Here is an 18,736-nt window from a genome sequence, read left to right as displayed (position 1 = left end):
TTTTCTTAATTATTTTTTTTAATTTTTCGTTTCCTTTGCGAACGGATTAAAAGATATGTCTTTGAATATATCCGAAATTTATGAGTCATGCCAGGGACAAAGCACGGGCTTAAGGAACAAAAAGAGCAAGCTAATGGGGAAATATGGTATATGGGGTGCTGCTGGCTCCCCTGACGGAATATGGGTACTATTCTGTCCGATCTGAGGCGACTAAATGTGCAGCTGCTGTCGCTGCAGGAGTCGGCGAAGGACAATGGGAACTGTCATCTACAATGAAGATGAGCAGCAGACTGGCTTGAATGAGCTCGGTATGGAAAGTAGTATATGGAAAGTAGTTGGGGATGGGGATTGTCTGGCCGCCCTCTTATATTTGCAGCCTGCATGACCAGCCGGCAAACAATAAGGGCTAACATTTATACAAGCCACCCACATGTGCACATGCATGTATCTGTATGTAGGCACATGCGAGAGGGGTCATACATGCAGTCCAATCCTTTCGCCCAAGTTTGTTTCTGTCCTCGTCATCGTTGCAGTTCCCTTATCCCAGCATTGTCTCTATGCCGGTTTAATCTGTGTCAAAGGCGTGAGTTATTACAAGCCGGCCACGCCCACTTAGCTGCAGCCTGAATTGTGGGTATAAAATGGGGCTGAAATCCAGGGCCAAGTCAAAGGTTTATCTCTTGTCATCGGCTTTTGTGCCCACGGCCTAATCAAGTCATTTTGATCGGATTCCCCTTCAAAGCTTAAGTTACCAGAAACGCAATCCGTCTCGTTTAGGTCAATTATGCATGGATAATTAAATAAGAGGCATATGCTAAAACTTTTACTTATGGCCCATGCCAGCTAAAAAGATCTTGGCTATAATGGAACCAATTAAAATTCAAATACAACTGACCATACCGACTCTGACCAAACCACATACAAAAAGCCTATTCAAAGGGAAATTAAAATATGATTATATGAGCATAAAAGTAACATTAACTATAATTAAACTAAAAGGTTCTGGCAAGCATGCAGTCTGATGTTGGAAGTTCCCCCTCTTTTACTTTAATGCTAATGAACTTATTCCGCATTTTGAACTCGAATGCGGAGCGTTTTCGCTTCACTCGCCCACACCTGCCCATTGCAAATTGGCTTATGGCAATCAAGGGTCATTAAACAATCGAATCTGCTCCTATGGTAGGTACAGCAGAGAGCAGGCTATTTTGAATATGAAAGGATTGCCGACGATGGTTGGTGACCTTTAATGGCATCCTTTGAATTTAAATGTTTTTCCTGAATTACTAAAAACTAAATAAATAAGTGTATAAATTAAATATAAACTCTTATCACCCTGTTTACGTAGAGTAGTACCTGTGTTAATTGAACTGAAACTACGACCGAACGGCATTTAGTTTCTTCTGTGCACCCTATATCTTTTAACCTTCGCAGAACTCCATGGCCGAATGCATACAGTTGCTGTTGTCTGTTCTCTTCAATCGAACCCTGGTGAAATTTTATTAGTTCAACAATATATAAAGCTATTTTAGTTGATATCTGTGAAGTGGGCGTCGGAGCCGCCCCTAGTTCTGTACTAAAAGTACAGAGATATGAGGGAGATGGGGAAACGGGAGGATAGAAAAATATGGCAACTAACTATAGAGCAAAATAACCATGAAGCTGTATGTTTTGCAGTTCACTGCATTCTGCTTATTGTACCAGCCATGGCTGCCCCTCTAACAACTTAACCCACTATTTTCTGTAAAGTACTTTGCCGGATAACCAAATAGATGGTATGGTATCAGCTGAACCCAGTTAGAAGTGCTTGTATTTGATCTTCTTACCTCCTGCCTCACTTGACCGCTTTTCAATTTATTCACTTTTTCTAGGAATGTTTTCAGCTTTTTGGCTAAGACAGGCTAAACTCTAGATAAGTTGTTACATTCCTCGGAGATGGGATTGCTTTGTTACCGCTGCATAACGATTTATGTAGGAGTAGCTTTTGGCAATACTTCGACACGTCCACTGGTCATTGGTTTTTAGAGGTTTTCAGAAGCTTTCGAAACCAGTCGACCGTTCATCAATACTTAAACAAGCCATTTTATAATATATAAACGCCTTACCTCAGGGAAACCATGATTGTTTGTTTAACAAGACGTACCTTTTAGGCAATGCAATGATTTTGGCTCTTCTATATATATATTAACATTTTTTTCCAACTTTGTAACTTAAGTTGTGTAGTGGCATACACATATTTTCTCAGCTGCATGCACTTGCGATAGGATTAATGACACTTAACATCTGGCATGGAGCTCAGAACCAATAAAGGAAAAAGCCATTTTCTATAGATATTTACACTACTAAAAAAAATTTATTTCCGAACAAATTTCATATCTTGATCATCTAAAGTAGTTAGAATAAAAATTGTATATATATATAACTATTTTTTAAATTGTCAGGAAAAAATATATTTCAAAAATTGAAAAATATTGTTGGTATTGGTAAATAAACGTACGTACCAATCAAAATTGAACTTTTAATTATATGCATTTGCTTCATATGTTGAACTTGTCAGCACTGACGAATTTTCAAAAAATAATATAAAAGAGGGCCAACGATTGGGGTGAGGAGTTTGAGCTGAAAAGTGTTTCCAAGTTAAATGAAGCGCATCAAACGTCAGTCGATAAATTTAAAAGCCAAAGCTATTGACTTGCAGAAATAAAAGCAAATAATGCTCCTGACCAGGCAGAGTCAGCCAGGATGGCAAAATGGAGGGATCGAAGGATGTCGCATGGCACGGTGGAATGGTTGCAGGATGACTGGATGGCGGATGCCAATCGCCAACCCAGACCCAATCAAATACAGGAGAGTGGAAAAGGCGATTCCATGTGCATGCTGCTGACATTTTGCTGACAGCGGCAGCAGTGGCAGTGGCAGCGGCATCGGCCACCGGAAGTCCAAGTGTTGACAGCGCTCTCTACGGACCGCCAAAGGAACTGCACACGAAACTTCAGGAGAGCGACCGACGGATGCCCGGGCTGAGTGAAGGACAAAAGGAGGACATGGTGATTGGCTACTTAACTCCTTGGCAAACTCCTGACTCCGAATGGTGGGCGTGGCAGCAGCGTATGTGATCCAGCCTCTTAACTTCCTTTGCCCAACCCCAAAATTCACCCACACCTCCTCCAGCGGGCAATGGACAAAGTTTGTCTTTTGCATGCTGTCGAAACTTTTATAGAAATTCAATTTCTCCTATATCGGTTCTATTTTATTTTGTTCTCGTCGAACTGCATGTGTCGCCGGGGTCTATTGAAACAATAAATTTTTGAACTTGAGAAGGGTATATGTCTAACCCAGCCGAGAGCTTTGACCCCAGCCCAATAAAACGTATAAAATGAATAAAAGTGTTCGAGCAGAAGGTAAAAATAAAACAAAGTTTACCCATTGCTAAAGGTATTGTGCAAAGAGTTTTCGAAATGTTTCAGAGAAGGAACAAATAGTACAATGTCACCAAGTTTATAATTGGAAAATAGTTAATCAAACTATAGTAGTTTTAAGACGTCAGGTTTACCTTGTAAATACAATAACTTTGGTATTTACGTAAAACTCTAGAAGTTATAGCTTCTTTTGTTTTTTATTACATTGTAACAAACATTGCTTTGTGTTACTTTTTTAAGCAAATAAAATCCAGCTCAACATATTTCCCATTTCAGAAAACGTTGACAAAATTAGTCAACTAGGGTTTCATTCACTCTAATTTGTGCTTTCCGCAAACAAATTGCATATAAATTGCACTCATTTATTTGCGGGTTGGGAATGATGTTGCAAAAAATGGGGAATCTACATAAAAATATTTCGTGGGAACATAAATTCCATATTCTGCAATATTCTTCTACTCTTCAGGGGATATCATGGGGCTGCCACGCCCCCAACTATACCACTACACACCTTCTGCTGTCAGCAAATGAACAACAATATCATCAGCACAATCAAAAGAAAAGGGAAGGACAACTTTTACCTTCTCAAATGACTTGCCACGGCAGGTTCCCCTTTTCGGATGGTATTTTTGATGAGCCGTACTTGCATTGTGCCACTCGGAGTGTCTACCAAAGTCCTGTTTTCCAGGACTTTATTAAAATTATATATTTGCATGCTCGTTGCAATTTCGGCGAACGTACGAATGCAAAAGAAATGGGAGTATTTGAATTTATAAATATGAAAAGCCATTTCAGTTGCCTTTTTTAAATTAAATGTCTACCTGTTACTCGAGGAGGAACAGGCTATTCTGGATGCGTTGAAAACATAACATATAAAAGAAGAGATTTTTACAACATAAAGCATATATTTTTTTGATCAAGATCACTGTCGATGTTAAAAATGTTATATTTTATTCTTACTACTCCGTCCAACTGACTATCTAATAATTGTGAAACTCGGCTATAGCGTTCTCTCTTGTTTTAGTTGCTTTTCTTACTTAAGTATTTTAATAAAGGAGGATATCAAACTCGAATGGATGTATTAAATAGAATTGCCTTATGCACTTCATTGAAAAAAAGGTTTCTCATTACATAAGTGCATCAAAGCTGAAAATAACATGTCCTTTTAATCAGTGAATGGAAATCAGCTTTTAACTTTGTTTACCAGGAAGTGATCCCGAAAATTCCTCCACGCCAATGAGTTAAGTGAGATGTTTTCGTATCTGTGTGCAAAATGCTGGCTCTTGAATTTTTCAAGTGGCATAGACGTCTGCACAAATAAGCCGAGCATAAAATGCCTGCACAGATAGCAAATTCAGGATGCGGGAGTCGTGTAAACCAGTGGCAGGTGCAAGTGTTCGAGTACATGGGTTAAATTAAATTGAAAGGCAAATGCATAGAGCCAGGAAATGTGAGCATAATATTTGCGCCTTGTTAGTTTGTCAACGCTCCGCTGGAGCTCAATGATGACGACGACTACGATGATGGCGCTGAGTGGTTAGCGAAAGGAGTCGAATGGAAGGGGCGATGGGGGAAAAAGTTTCACATTTAATGACATTTAACGTCCGACATAATTAAAATGTTAAACACACTAGCTAACAAAAAAAAAGCATGTCTAAACTTTTCTTAAAAACTCATTTATGTGGCTTATAATAACTTGCTCAATAGGCTTTAATAAAAGCCTTTTATTCTAAGGTCCTATATGGTCCTTTATTTGATAATTACTTTATATAATCTTAGGGAAAATTTAAACTTAACTAGACCCACTCTCCACATTCAGCTCTGTAAACCAGTGTAATTATGGTGCAAAATAAATAGTTCAGGAAAAATTAAGTAAAATAAAATGCGAACAATTTCTGCTCCAATTTCAGCTTGGCATTGGACTACTGAAAAAGTTAAAGAAATGCCGCACCAAAAGACCAAAACCCCAACCATGCAACTGCCAGAATCACGCTTAAGCTAACGATTTATGTGAGATTCTTTATGTGAGATTCTTTAAGCGAAATCCAAGTCAATTAGTTTCCTAATTCGTTTTACGAAAAGGAATTTATCGATTTTATCTGCAGACGTGCAGAAAGTAGTTAAGACCAGTTTCTTCAGAACCTACTTTCTCCCCATACATTTCTGCGAGTGTGTGTGAGTGTGTTTCAGTGTGGCTGTGCATTAGTGTTGATAATGATGTTGGCTATGTGTGAGTTCGTGTGTGTTTTATGCTCTCTCTGTGGGAGCGTAAGCAATAAACCAGCCGCATTGTTCATACGCCGCGTGGAACATTGTAATAAAAAATTGGGGAACCAACAAAGAAAACAACAAGCGAACTCTGCTTAATTAAATTAGATTTGAAATTGGTTGGAATTTAATTTCATTGCTAAACAGGACCAACTTAATCCTTACAGGTAGGCACTCTACTCAAATAAATAATAAGTGTACATGTTATTCTATAAACTAAAACACATATTGTATTTTGCTAGTGTTTTTTGACAATCTACAAATGTTATACGAGTCCTTTATTGCCCCTTTAATTTTTAGCAACGCTATAATTCCATTCTAAGAACATAGACTTCAAAATAAACTAAAATATTATTTAAAATTAAAAACCTAAGTTCATTCCGCATTTGTTTACATATTCCAGCGCCTCTTCATCTCTCAGCCCTCGTCTCCTCCGACATCCTTTTAACCCGCGACGCGATCGCAATTTGTTGGCCTTCAGCAGGAAGGAGTCTTGTAGTGGCTCAGGACGAAGTGGTAAAAGTGTTCCGCAGTCTTAAAGAATTTTTAATTGCTTTAAAAACAAGTTGAATGCTGTTTTATTTATTTTGGCGGCGCGCGGCAAAAGGAGTGCTGGCGAATGGGCGAATGGGCGAATGGCAGGCCTGGGGGCAAGACGATGCCATAGACAAATTCCATTAAACTTTTGGCTCCTAAACTGTGTCAAAGTTTTGGCCGGGGAGTAGGCTGCCTTGGTCCGCTGGCTCAGGATAATTCACTGGAGAAGCTTAGGGACGGGGGACTCGGAAGCTCTCTGGGTAAAAGTTTTAGCGCAAAGTAAACTCAACTCTGAATGAAATGAAAATGCCACAGAGGCAGAGTCCAATAGGGTATAAAAAGTCCTCCCCGCTGCCACTGCTGCTGGTGTTCTCGGTGAGCAATCAATTTCTGTTGACGTTGACAACAAGGCAAAAGTCCGGCTAAAGTTAAGGCCAAAAAGAGATGGTACCGGGGGCAAGGAAGATGAGATGAGACGCGACCGAGGCAACAAATCAAAGTCGAACCGATGCCGATGCCTCTTAAGACGCCTGTCGAATTGTTCTGGACGCGATGCCACGCCTACACTTCCTCCGGCATTCCGCCCACGGTTTTCCCTACTGCAATATCTCAATCTTAAGCCTGCTGCGGTTGAAGTGTATTTAAAAGTTTGATTAGTTTTAATGTTTGTAGGGTAAGTTTTTGGTTATCATCGTTATTTGGTACTTCTTGTGATTTCTATAAAGTTGATTCGATTTGCGACTGGTATTTAATGTATCTGCATCTGAATGTATGCCCAACACTGCCTATTCATCCATAAACGAACTAATCACAAGCATATTGCATAAAATAGCAATTTCATAAATGGAAACATTTGTCTAGACACATTGTTTGCTGCCCATTTAAAATGGTATGAATAAAATTATGCAAATTGCTCGAGTTCCTATGTTGTATAAAAGCTCAATTGAATGTTATAAATTTAAGGAATATCCATTCGGTTCATGACTACATTTGATAATTTTTAGATTACTTTTGTTAATTTTTAAGAGCCACGAGTTTTGTCGAATTCAACTATTTCGAATTTTGTAATAGAACTGTAATATTAATTAATTAAAAGCGTGCATTCCGCTGCAGTAAATTAAATTATTTTAAGTATAAGCTTTCGGACTTCAAAGTAATCTCCTGTCTTCCGTCTGCCACCTTTCAGCAGTTAAATTATAATATATACATTGGAAAAAGGACCTGGCAGATGCAGTCATAAATTATGAATTATGAATGTCAAGGTGCCTACGTACGTGTGTGGCCCAAGGACTTCGTCCTTTTGCGTTCCTATTGGGCTGCTCGTCCCTCGGGTCCAATAATGTTAAGAGTCCCATGCTCTGCAGGGGGAGGAACCTGGGCCAAGTTAATAGAAACACTTTCGGTGTGCTGAAGTTATAAACATTTATGGCAGCTACTTAAAAATGTCAAGCGAAAAAATTATGATAATGATACGTGACATTTGAAAGCAATAACAATTTAGTTAGCACGCACTTTTTGATTACTCTTCTTTTTCATCGCATCCAGCCATTCCTCTTTTTTGGCATCGACCTCATACTTTGCTTTCGGTTGCCTGTGTTATTTATGATTTTGGTCCACATAAAATGGTAAAATTGCTTTAAAAATTGCATTATACACATTTAGCTGAGAAAAATGAAATGGCCTTATAAAATGCTTACGCCGTTTTGTGGTGTTTGAGTAGGAAGACAGGTACTTTATGGAAATTATTCCCTTATATGTATAGCCATATACGATCGTAAAGCATATTTTAATTCATATATCCTTCCATGCCAGCAAGTCAAACAGAACACCTTAAATAAAGCAAACACCTTATATAAAGGACACCTAACAAGGATTTCAGAAGCTGCACATTTTGCAAACAAAAAAGATAAAGTCAGATATATGTATAACTGGAAAACTTACTCAGCTAAGCACTTTTTTGGCAATCCGCGCTTTTAGCTTATTCAACAGGCAAGTGTGGGTGTGTTAATTTTTCACCAATTGTCATGGTTACGAAATTAACCAAAAATGCAGAGAAAACTGGGCTAGGATCCGGGCGCAGATCCTCTGAGGAAAGCGGGCAAACAAACCAGAAGCCAGCAACTGCAACCAGCAGTGTGGCAGTGGCAACAACATGAACAGCAAAGCACACATCCTGTGTGTCAACTGAATAATTCGTTGCATGCACAAAAGGCATGCACTCACATCCGGTTTCCTGTCATTCTTTTTGCATTCTGCTTGCCAGAGATAGAAAGGGCTAACCAACACTGTTACACTGCAGTGCTGGGAGTGGGAGTGGAATGTAGTGGAGTGGCCAGGCCTGCAATTTATGTCTATATATTTGCTGTTGTTGTCTTTATGGCGTGTTCGGTATTTGTTGCAACTTTTGTTTTGAATTCCTGCGGCCTTGTCACACGGCTCCATGAGTTTGCAGTTAAATTTATGTTTCATCCCACACTCACACACACACACATGGGTCCAACTCTTAACTCTTAACAATGAGCGGGGCAGAAAAAAGTGTTGAATGCATCAGAGGGCATCCAGTCCGGGTCCGGGTCATAGGTCTTCTGGGATAGCGACGCGTCGCCCGCTTTTGTAAAGCAGCGTATAATCCACTGATTGCTCCCAAGGTTCAGCTTTCAACAATGAAGGACACAGCACATGCACAGAGCGAAATCAGAGGGCGCAAGCGTGAAACATGGGCAGTGCGGAGAAGAAGAATGATGACGGGACACGTTACCTTTGGTTCTGCTATAGCTGTCGTGTCAACGGATGTGATGCACTTCGGTGTTGCAGGCAGAGCAGTTGCCCCATTGTAGGTCCATCAGCTATTCTATCTGTTTGCTCTATATATGTTTTGACCTATATATTTCTTTAGGATATAAAATTTTCGCTCAAAGCTACTAAAGAATTTTATTGTACCTTTTTGTTTGAGAATATTTGGTAATAAAAAATTGTTTTCAATCAAATAGCTACCAAGTTTTTAGATTTGTGCAAAAAAGTTTTAACATAGTTTCAACTATTTACTTAAGGTTTTAAAGAGTGTATTTAAATTGTACACAAATTGTCCCGGTGGCTCCATCATCCCTATCCTTCGTCCAACATTCTGCAAGTCTTGGAGTCCTTTGTATGTTCGCTGAATGACATCGCACCTGGCCTGTTCGAGGCTTGAACTTTCCACAGCAAAAGTCCCCATCTGGAGTCCCCAGCCAGTATTAATTTTGCATATGAATACGAGGACTATGGACCATTGGATGTGTCCTTGTTGTCAGGATAGTGCATTGCCGCCGCTGCAACTATTCCCAGCATTGTCATTTTCGTTGCTGCCGCGTCATAACTATTGCATGCGATACTTTTAATAAATAGATACATTCTAAATAATGAAAAGAGAACATTATAATACACATAAATAACTTGCAAGTATATTTAGTGTCTTCTTGCATTATACCCGTTATTCGATAACTAAAAGTATATAACGGTTAGTAGAGAGCGTTTCCGATCCCATAAAGTATATACATTCCTAATCAGGATGACTAGCCGATTCGATTTAGCCATATTTTAGTTTGTTTCAGAGTCTCACGCCAACAATCCGCAGTGAACTGATTACCTCTTAGGAAATGTTATGTTTTTAAAATTCGTATCGATATGCCATAAATATTTTGAATACTCATACTCTAACTCATATAAACCTCCGATTTTCTTGCAAGATTCTTCTAATCACTTCTAGAAGCTGAGTAAGGTGTATCTATTAGGCGACGTTATCTATTGTTTTAGTTTTATTGTCCATGACAGCAACATATCTGTGCCATTTATAATCAATGTTTGAATATTGCTTTTAGCATAAATAACTTAGTTTCCGAAAGCATAGTCTCGACTTCAAAAATCTCACCGAAAGAATGCAATGAGCTTAGAATTTTCTAACCACAAACAATCGATGTTTTTGCTGCTGACTTCCATTTGCATTTTCCGACGCTGGCTTCATTAGGCAGCACCCAAGTAAATCAAGTTTGCCTGCAAACGTAGCAGAAAAATTTAAATGATATGTGTGCACATCTGAACCAAGTATTTTTCTTTCACATACGCAAGCACACTCACCTGAAAAAAGGGGTAAAATAAAGCTGCCAACTCGGCAGTTGTTGTTGCACTGCACTGCATTTAAGTAAAATAAATTGCTTGCAATTTATTTTTGTTGCTTATCATATAAATTGCACTCGCTCGCCTGCAAGTCATTATTTGGCACATTTGCGCTCAATGAGTGCACATTGTTTCTACAACGTCCTCCAACCGTATCCCTCGGCCACAGTGTTAAATAGGAGTGACGAACCGGAAGTTTCCAGATACAACAACTGCTGACCCAGTGGGGTTTGTGTGGCCAAAATATACCTGATCGGTTGGTCTTTTGCACTTGACTGCATCCTTAACCTTTTGCAGGAGCTGAATTCGAAGACACCTGAAAGTGCCACTTGAGCATTTTCAGATTCTTTATTTACCACCACTTGAGCACTCCGCCCAACGCCCACCCAAATAAATTTCCGGTTTGTTTTCCACATCTTTAATTTATTGCTGTGTGGAGTGAATCGAAAATATACATCTTAACATCTAAAAGTGCATGTCGATTTTTATCAAATAAAGTCAGTAGGGAAAGTGCTTGCCCTATATTTTTTCTCAAAGAGCAAAGAGTCTATACACTGCAAAATTTAAATTGGAAGCAATTAACACCATTAATAACTATAATTTACATTATAAATTATAATAATTTCCAAGCATTTGCCAACATTTACATGAAACATTTTTATAACAATCGCTTGTGAGGTCAAATTCCAAAAACATTTGTTATCAATGATGCTAAAAACCATATACACAATTTCACAAGAAATCTTGGCCCCCAAATACAAATTTTAATCGCATTGAATGTCGACACCAAAACATGGAAACAATAAATTCAGCACACCGAAAAAAAAAGATTAATTTGAAATCAGAAAACTAACTATGCACATGGACTCAAAGGTATCATTAATTTAAAGGGTACCTTTGTGTGTGAAAATTTGTGAATTAAAAATGTTATCTCCATTTAATATGATATTTGAATGGTTTGTCTACATCTCAGATGCTTTTTTTTTAAATTCGCTTTCGTTTCCAGTGCATGTTTCGAAAATGGTAAAGTAATCATTGGGTTACCCAATCGTTTGGTATATAAGCAGGCCCTGCGGCTCCCAGCAGATTCATAGCAACAATTTTAATTGGTGACGATGGACCTTAAGTGCTGCGTAAGTTCGCTTGGAGCAGCATAAAGCTGATCTGATAGCCGTGAGCTGTTTCTGACCCCACATTTGATTAATAATACCTCTGCTTTTGCTATCGCTTCTGTTTGCCGGGGCTTTGGGTCGCCCAGAGCCAGACGCGCCACGCCCAACTCTACCGCCCTGCTCGCCGTGGTGCGCCGGACAGCCCCCACCGCCACCCGGAGCAGTGAACTAATTTGTCTTGTCATTCCGATTGTAACACAAAGAAATACCATTTTATAATACCTCTAAATATTTAGCCAGCCGAACAAATTAAGCTACTAAGCGACAATCTTAATTTAATTTAATTTAATTTAATCATTTAATTCAGTCCTTAATTTGGGATGATAGTAACGCTTGTGGTACAATTTTTATGACCGCCGAAATCTTGGGTGCATCGTATATGGGTGCATTCATATACGTCAGTATTCCAAGCACATGAATACCTGTAGGAAGATGCTCTTCTCTTGGCTGCTATATTTTTAGGAATGGAATAGCTAGTAGTGCAATCTTGTTTACCATCTAAAGTATTTGTGCAAAGCTTGTAAGTGCATTTAATCGAATTACAGTCATATCGGTATGATGATCCTAGGTTGGTTGCAGCTAAAGCAGTGACCATGAAACTGACTAGTAGAACCTGAATAGAATAGATCAATAAAAAAAAAAGAACTTGAAACTATAATATTTTTTTATCATCAACTTATATTAGCCCATTACGCCTTACTTACCATAAACTCCATCTTGTATGTAATAATGCTCTCTATTGCAACCTGCGTCTTATATAGCGAAAAATAAAACGAGCTTACACTTTATCATTAAATACCCTTCCAAATACAATAGTTTAAAATACCTATTATAACCATTTAAGGTACACATACTTTATATACATACAAATAAAACGAGCTTACACTTTATCATTAAATACCCTTCCAAATACAATAGTTTAAAATACTTATTATAACCATTTAAGGTACACATACTTTTACTTAGGACCTCACCTTAAACTTATATGCATGTTTTATTTATATTTCTAAATCGATCGTAAAAATGGTCGTACTCAAAATTTTGTTGAGAGTAATTACATTTCCCTATCATCAGTATTCACTAGAAGTTGATATTTCCAGCCTTGCAATGTTTCTTCAAGAGAATTAGCTGATGCAACGATGAATTCCCAGACTTAACCCCATTGAATGGAATCGACATTTACAGCTGTTTTCCCATCTTTTCCTAAGCATTTTTTCAAGAATATATTTTTTCATACACATAATCACACTTTCTGTCCACGTCCGTCCGCCTGCCTGTCCGTCTGTCGAGATCAGAGGAACTTTAAAAGCTGATAAGTTTGCTAAGGCATACAGATTCCAGAGGCATAAACGCAGCGCACGTTTGTTTTTTGATGTTGCCACGCCCACAAACTGCCAAAAATTTCGTGGCTAATGGTTGTCCTCTCATATAGAAAGAAACAATAAACTTGTGTTAAAATCTGTAACTAATACGTTCAAAAACGCTGACTATTGTTCTACTAAATTTTATAGGAATTTAATATACCCCTTTTTGTCTACGAGCAAGGGTTATAAAAGACAGCTGCTTTTAAGCTATTGTAAATAGTAATTTCTGCTAATTTTGTTTTGCGACATTAAAAATGTAACTAATTTAAGGGTTTTTTAATTTGGAAAATTTTTTTATTTAGACTGTATTTTAGTAACGTCCGTGTCCTTGCTGGCCATGTCCACCTTGTCCGAATCCTTGCTGGCCATGTCCACCTTGTCCGAATCCTTGCTGGCCATGTCCACCTTGTCCGCCGAATCCTTGCTGGCCATGTCCGAATCCTTGCTGGCCGTGTCCACCCTGTCCGAATCCGTGTTGGCCTTGTCCACCCTGTCCAAATCCTTGTTGGCCGTGTCCACCTTGTCCAAATCCTTGCTGACCACGTCCACCTTGGCCGTGTCCACCCTGCTGTCCAAATCCAGCGGCAAAGGCCACTGCGATCAAGGCGAAGAAGACAATCTAAAAGAAGAGAAATAAAACGATGTTTCAATTCCGAACCAACTAAAATCCTGTCAAGGAATTTGCAGAGCTTACGAAGAATTTCATTTTGGTAGATTGATTGATTGTCGAAAGCGTTCTAACTAAATCTATGTAAATGGCTGGGCTTTTATAGCAGGTGGAAGCCGAATGGAGCGATTGGCACCAAAACAAATTAATAAAAACAAATTTTTCTTATTTTTTGCTTATTATTTTCTATCGAAATCTATATACCCCAAGCTGTGGTTAATAGATTAAGCGTCTGCGATGAGGTAGCACAATTATGGCACTGCATTAACAGCGCTGATTTCTGATCAGGGGTGGAGACCTTTCACCTGATCTTTCTTCTTCTCAATTCGTTTTGCTTATTTTGGAGCTGATTAGCTATGTACCGATTAAAAGCTTTCCAATAGTATAAGAAACGGCGAAGACTTTTTAGCGCAGCATTTAATTTCAAAAACTTAACAGCATTCTTTTAGGCTGAAAAAGGTACAATTGGTTTACAAATTTTAAATGATTTTGAATGTGACCACACACAGCGAAAAAATTATTTAAATAATATTTCAATAAAAAAAAATAATGTAAAGTTTGTTGCCGTAACACGTTTGTGAAGCGTGAAAACAGAACAAAAATGATCTAAAGTAATCTCAAACAACGTCTTCTTCTAAGTCGCCCTTAGTTTTTCTAAGCAACTGTTGCGGACTTATTAGATTAGCCTCGACTTCCCAGATAAGATTGAATGTGGAATGTGGCCATTAACTCCTCAAAGTCAGCCTGTGTAACTTTTTCCCTGCGACCCGGAACCTGCACAGATCTGACCTTCGATGGAAGCCCTATCACCAATGCTAGTTCGCACTGCTACCTAGGAGTTCATCTAGATCGGAGACTGACCTGAAGGGCCCACATCACGTCGGTCAGATCTAAGTCACTGGCGAAGCTAAAAAAGCTCGACTGGCTCTTCCACTCCAGCAAACTTCAAATGAGCTCTAAGGCTCTTTTAATCAAAGCCATTCTCGCTCCAACGTGGAGTTATGCCATCCAGGTGTGGGGAACTGCCGCCAAATACCAGCTTAATAGGCTCCGTGTGGTCCAGTCGAGAGCTGCACGTCACGCATCTGGGCTCCCCTGGTACGTGACGAACATAGTCATCGAAAGAGATCTGAAAGTTACCCTTCTTGGGGATCAGATTAATTTCCACAGCAGCCGTTATGCCGACAGGCTTATGGCCCACCCGAACCAACTAGAAACTATCCTAGCTGATCCCATCTCCCTCCGAAGACTGAAGAGGGTACACCCCAGCGATCTCCTTACCCGGAGGATAACATAACATATTACATTTTCTTTTGTACTTTATAATTAAGATACCACTTGGTCTCATTTATCTTTATCACACATTAGGTTAAGTTCAGAGGAATTACTGAACGATTCCTTTTGAAACCTTAATAAATAGAATAGATCAATAAAAAAATTGAAGGGTTCCCCCCGTGGAGCATAGGCATTGAAACAGTGCTCAAACATTAAATTCCCAGACGTATGGAAATTTTTTGGTATTTTTGTTGTCAAAACATTGATAATACTTCGGCGCGTGACGACATGACGAGATTGCAGGAGAGTATAAAAGATCGGAGGCGTCCAAAAATTTTATTCACATTAGCAAGACTAATCGAAGCATCAGCACCATGAAGTTTTTGGTATGTTTTACATATAGACTTCAAAGAAAATCTTTTAAGAACTAAGTTTTAATATTGTTACAGATCCTCTTTATTGCCCTCTTCGCCATGGCCGCTGCCCTACCTCAGTTTGGAATCCCAGAACGCAGCTGGCCAGTTGAACAGGAGCAACAGCTGCAAGGGGGATTTGGCGGTGGATTCGGAGGTGGATACGGAGGTAGATTCGGTGAGCAGCAGCAGCAGCAGCAAGGATTTGGCGGTGGTTATGGAGGCGTTTTCGGTGATCAGCAGCAGCAGCAGCAGCAGCAAGAAGGCTTTGGAGATGTATTCGGAGGGGGATTCGGTGGTCAGCAACAGCAACAGCAGGAAGGCTGGTAAAGACCAATTAAGGTTCAGAGCACCGCCTTAACGCAGATACCTCAATAAAATACGACACTTTAATTATAAAAACAATTGGATTTTTAATTTTAACGTGAGAAATCTTTCTCAAAACAAATGTATATTCATTACAAAAAATTTGTTTCTATTTTCGGTTCATGGTAAAAATTTATTTTGCATTAAATTCGCATTAATAGAAGCGATGTCAATATGGCGTAGTTTATATTTATTAAATAGTGCCCAGAAATAAATACACTTAACATAAAGGATAAAATGAAAACTTCTCTTTCAGATGTTAAAATGGTTGCCATTTTTACTTAAAACATTGTAAATATAAATAAAAGCCAAAATATAAAAGCCATATTATAAGTGTAAGCCAAATTTTCACAAAAATTTTGTTGTTCTTTGAAATATGTAACGCAACCACAAAGCGGATTCAACATGATTGAAAAAACTGATACAATTTCGAGTATTCTAATCAATGGCCTCCTCCGCAGCCACCCTTTTGTGCTCCTCGATCTTTACCTTGTTCAGATCGACTCCATCTTTTTTGGCTCCCTGTATCTCGCCTTCCCCCTCCGGTCCATCTAGCTGGTTGGCCTGCCAAACTCCTATCCACGGCAGAGACATCACCGACATGACCGTGGACAGACTGTTATGGTTTTCCTGGTCTAGATCACTCTCCCCATTTCCTTCCCGTATTCGTCTGTCTCCATCCGGCAGATGCAAATCCTCGCAGCACAGCATGGAAATCAGCAAGTGCTCGGCGAAGAGGGTTCGCCGCAACCTTTGAAATTCGTCCGTATCCTGACACTGCACTTTTTGCTGTGCAATCCACTGAAGTAGAAAATATCGGTCGTCGTACTGTTCAAATGGCTCCCCGGCACTCAAGCCTAACTCCAAGTACTCTGAATTGACTGCCTCCTCTGGAGGATCATTGTTGCCGAGGAGCTGGTGATCGGAGCTCACACGTCCAGTCGACAGCCAATGGGATATATCGAATATCCTTGAATTCCGAGTTGTTTGCAGCTGCGATTGGCGGTGCTGGCGCATGTGATTCCGGGTAAATATTCGGCGTAGTGGCGGTGTGTCGGGCTCTAGGTAATTGGCGTGATCGATGTGGTTGTGCAGGAGATGTTTGGACAGGTGGCGTATGGCCACCAGTTCGACGGCCGACAGTCCGGCGCACATGGGGCAGACCACATATTCATTAGACACCCGGTGCTGTACGTACACATGCTCGATAAACCGTTTAGCCGTGAGCGCAAGTAGGCCGCAATGTGGACAAGTGAAGCAATTGGACAGGTGGACCAGCTCTGGGGCTTCGCCGTAAAGCAGCGGAACCAGATCGTCCGAGTCAGGGAACAATTGCATGGGATGATTGGCGCGATGCTCTTCCGTTTCTATTTGATGATCGTAGCATATGTCACATAGATTATAGTTCACGCAGCGCAAACATCGGAAGCGGCTGCCCTGGAAGATCGTAATTTGACAGCCGTCGCAGCAAATGTGGCGGTGACCCATCCTCGATCCTTGTGCTAACTTCGTTCTTAGCGAATAGACCTAAACTCTGGTCGAAAAAACGGGCAAAAGGGTTCTAAATTTTAACAAATCGAATCTATACAATGACATGTTTTTCATAGATGCAATATATTTCCGGTAATGATATAGAATTCTAGATGCAATATATTTCCGGTAATGATATAGAATTCTACTTTTAAAACTATATTTCAAACAAACTTACTCAAACTTACTACATATTTCCTTTGCCTCTTTTAAGCAAATGTTTATTTTTGGTACCTTAAGAACAACAAAAAAAAAGTTAAATAAACATGCACTGTACTATTTACTTTACAAATAACGATAATACAATATGTTTTCCTAACTTATATGATACGAAAAATACACCCCCATTATTGATAAGGAACTAAATCTTTTATGATTTCACAGTTGAAAGAAAGATAAATCTGTTGACAGTAGAAGATAACTCAAAGGCTATTTTATTTTTGCTCAAATCGTACGGAAGAATGGGGAACAACGCATATTAGATAGTCGATAAACTGTTATCGGAAGTTAAATTTTCCTTCAGCTGAAAGTTAAGCTTGAATTTATAATTATATCTCCAAATGTGTATACATAAAATTCAAAACCCAAAAAATCCACAAAAAATGGCCTATTTAGTAGGTATTGCGTTGAACACATCGGTTCTAAATGTGGCTGTTATGCCATTCGTTGTTCTTCTGTCTCTGTCTGTGCTTGAATCTCCATCTCGCTCTCTTCTTTTTAATTTTCCAGGCTTGGTGCAGTTGTAATAGAAGTTTTCCGGCAGCATGCACCTCCGGCCTTGCACCACCCCCTTTCGAGAACCATTGTGGTGGATTCAGTACACTCTTAAAAATAAGATCTTTAATAAATAATGGATAACATATAAAATAATTATTCCATGGTTCAGTCCTTGGAAACATTCCGAAACCTTATAAATCATTAGGTCTCAAAACCTGAACCGAATCAAACCCAAAATGACGTGTATACATTGAACTGGAAACTATAAAACTATTCGGAACTTATATTTTAAAATTATTTTTGAAATGCATTAAAGCTAGCATTAAGATGTCAACTTCGGAACTTTGAATGTTGGAAAATTTTTGGGAGTGCATAGCAGAGCTCCTGTTATTGCGCTGGTGTTGGTAATTATATTATATAGTGTGGCAGACGGAACGCAATCTCTTCGACGGAATGAGTGTGTGTGTGTGTGTGCGTGGGCAACTTATGTTTACCAAGTGCGAAAGTGGAAACGTGCTGCAAACATGGAGTCCTGCCGCCACTGCCTTCCTTACTCCCACTTCCCCAGTGTTTTACCCTTTATAATAGGATTTGAATACAATGGCATTGTAATGAAATGTGCAGCAAACGATGGTCTGCAGACGGTCGGTCTGTCGGTCTGTAGCAAGTCGAGCTCTGCGGTTGCCTTTGGACTGGGGCAAGTTCTGCGATTGCGATACGGTTCTGCAGCGGTTCTTCGCCGGCTGTCCCTTGGCAAGAACAAGCCAAACAGCTGTTCCGCCATTGTCTGTTAGTCTGTCTGTCTGCCTGGCCGGGTAATTTGAGTTGGTAATTAAAAGTAAAGCAAAAGGCAAACTGC

The 18,736-nt window shown here is 39.5% G+C and overlaps 4 protein-coding genes across 4 annotated transcripts; 1 reads left to right on the top strand and 3 right to left on the bottom strand.

Annotated features, from left to right (window-relative positions):
- Window positions 1-11,819: 11,819 nt before the first annotated feature.
- On the bottom strand, window positions 11,820-12,261 carry LOC116800395. Its single transcript, XM_032715095.1, has 2 exons — window positions 12,250-12,261; window positions 11,820-12,197 (listed from the first exon to the last, which is right to left on the bottom strand). Exons 1-2 carry the CDS (start codon window positions 12,259-12,261, stop codon window positions 11,856-11,858), a joined length of 354 nt encoding a protein of 117 aa, XP_032570986.1. The 3' UTR covers window positions 11,820-11,855.
- Window positions 12,262-13,142: 881 nt separating this feature from the next.
- On the bottom strand, window positions 13,143-13,698 carry LOC6611301 (antifungal protein). Its single transcript, XM_032727303.1, has 2 exons — window positions 13,604-13,698; window positions 13,143-13,528 (listed from the first exon to the last, which is right to left on the bottom strand). Exons 1-2 carry the CDS (start codon window positions 13,613-13,615, stop codon window positions 13,220-13,222), a joined length of 321 nt encoding a protein of 106 aa, XP_032583194.1. The 5' UTR covers window positions 13,616-13,698; the 3' UTR covers window positions 13,143-13,219.
- A 1,445-nt stretch (window positions 13,699-15,143) lies between these two features.
- On the top strand, window positions 15,144-15,803 carry LOC6611300 (heterogeneous nuclear ribonucleoprotein A1). Its single transcript, XM_002035811.2, has 2 exons — window positions 15,144-15,237; window positions 15,301-15,803. Exons 1-2 carry the CDS (start codon window positions 15,226-15,228, stop codon window positions 15,592-15,594), a joined length of 306 nt encoding a protein of 101 aa, XP_002035847.1. The 5' UTR covers window positions 15,144-15,225; the 3' UTR covers window positions 15,595-15,803.
- A 93-nt stretch (window positions 15,804-15,896) lies between these two features.
- LOC6611299 lies at window positions 15,897-17,238 on the bottom strand. The gene has a single exon (XM_002035810.2). The coding sequence runs from the start codon at window positions 17,116-17,118 to the stop codon at window positions 16,069-16,071; it is 1,050 nt and encodes a 349-aa protein (XP_002035846.1). The 5' UTR covers window positions 17,119-17,238; the 3' UTR covers window positions 15,897-16,068.
- Window positions 17,239-18,736: the final 1,498 nt, after the last annotated feature.

Source organism: Drosophila sechellia, chromosome 2L (assembly GCF_004382195.2).
Source record: "Drosophila sechellia strain sech25 chromosome 2L, ASM438219v1, whole genome shotgun sequence".
Classification (NCBI taxonomy): Eukaryota; Metazoa; Arthropoda; class Insecta; order Diptera; family Drosophilidae; genus Drosophila; species Drosophila sechellia.
Note: the sequence above shows the minus strand (reverse complement) of the source record. Positions and strands in the feature narration are given on the sequence as shown.

Coding starts and splice junctions, on each gene's coding strand:
- LOC6611299 (XM_002035810.2), bottom strand. CDS start 17,118: ATGGGTCACCGCCACATTTGCTGCGACGGCTGTCAAATTACGATCTTC.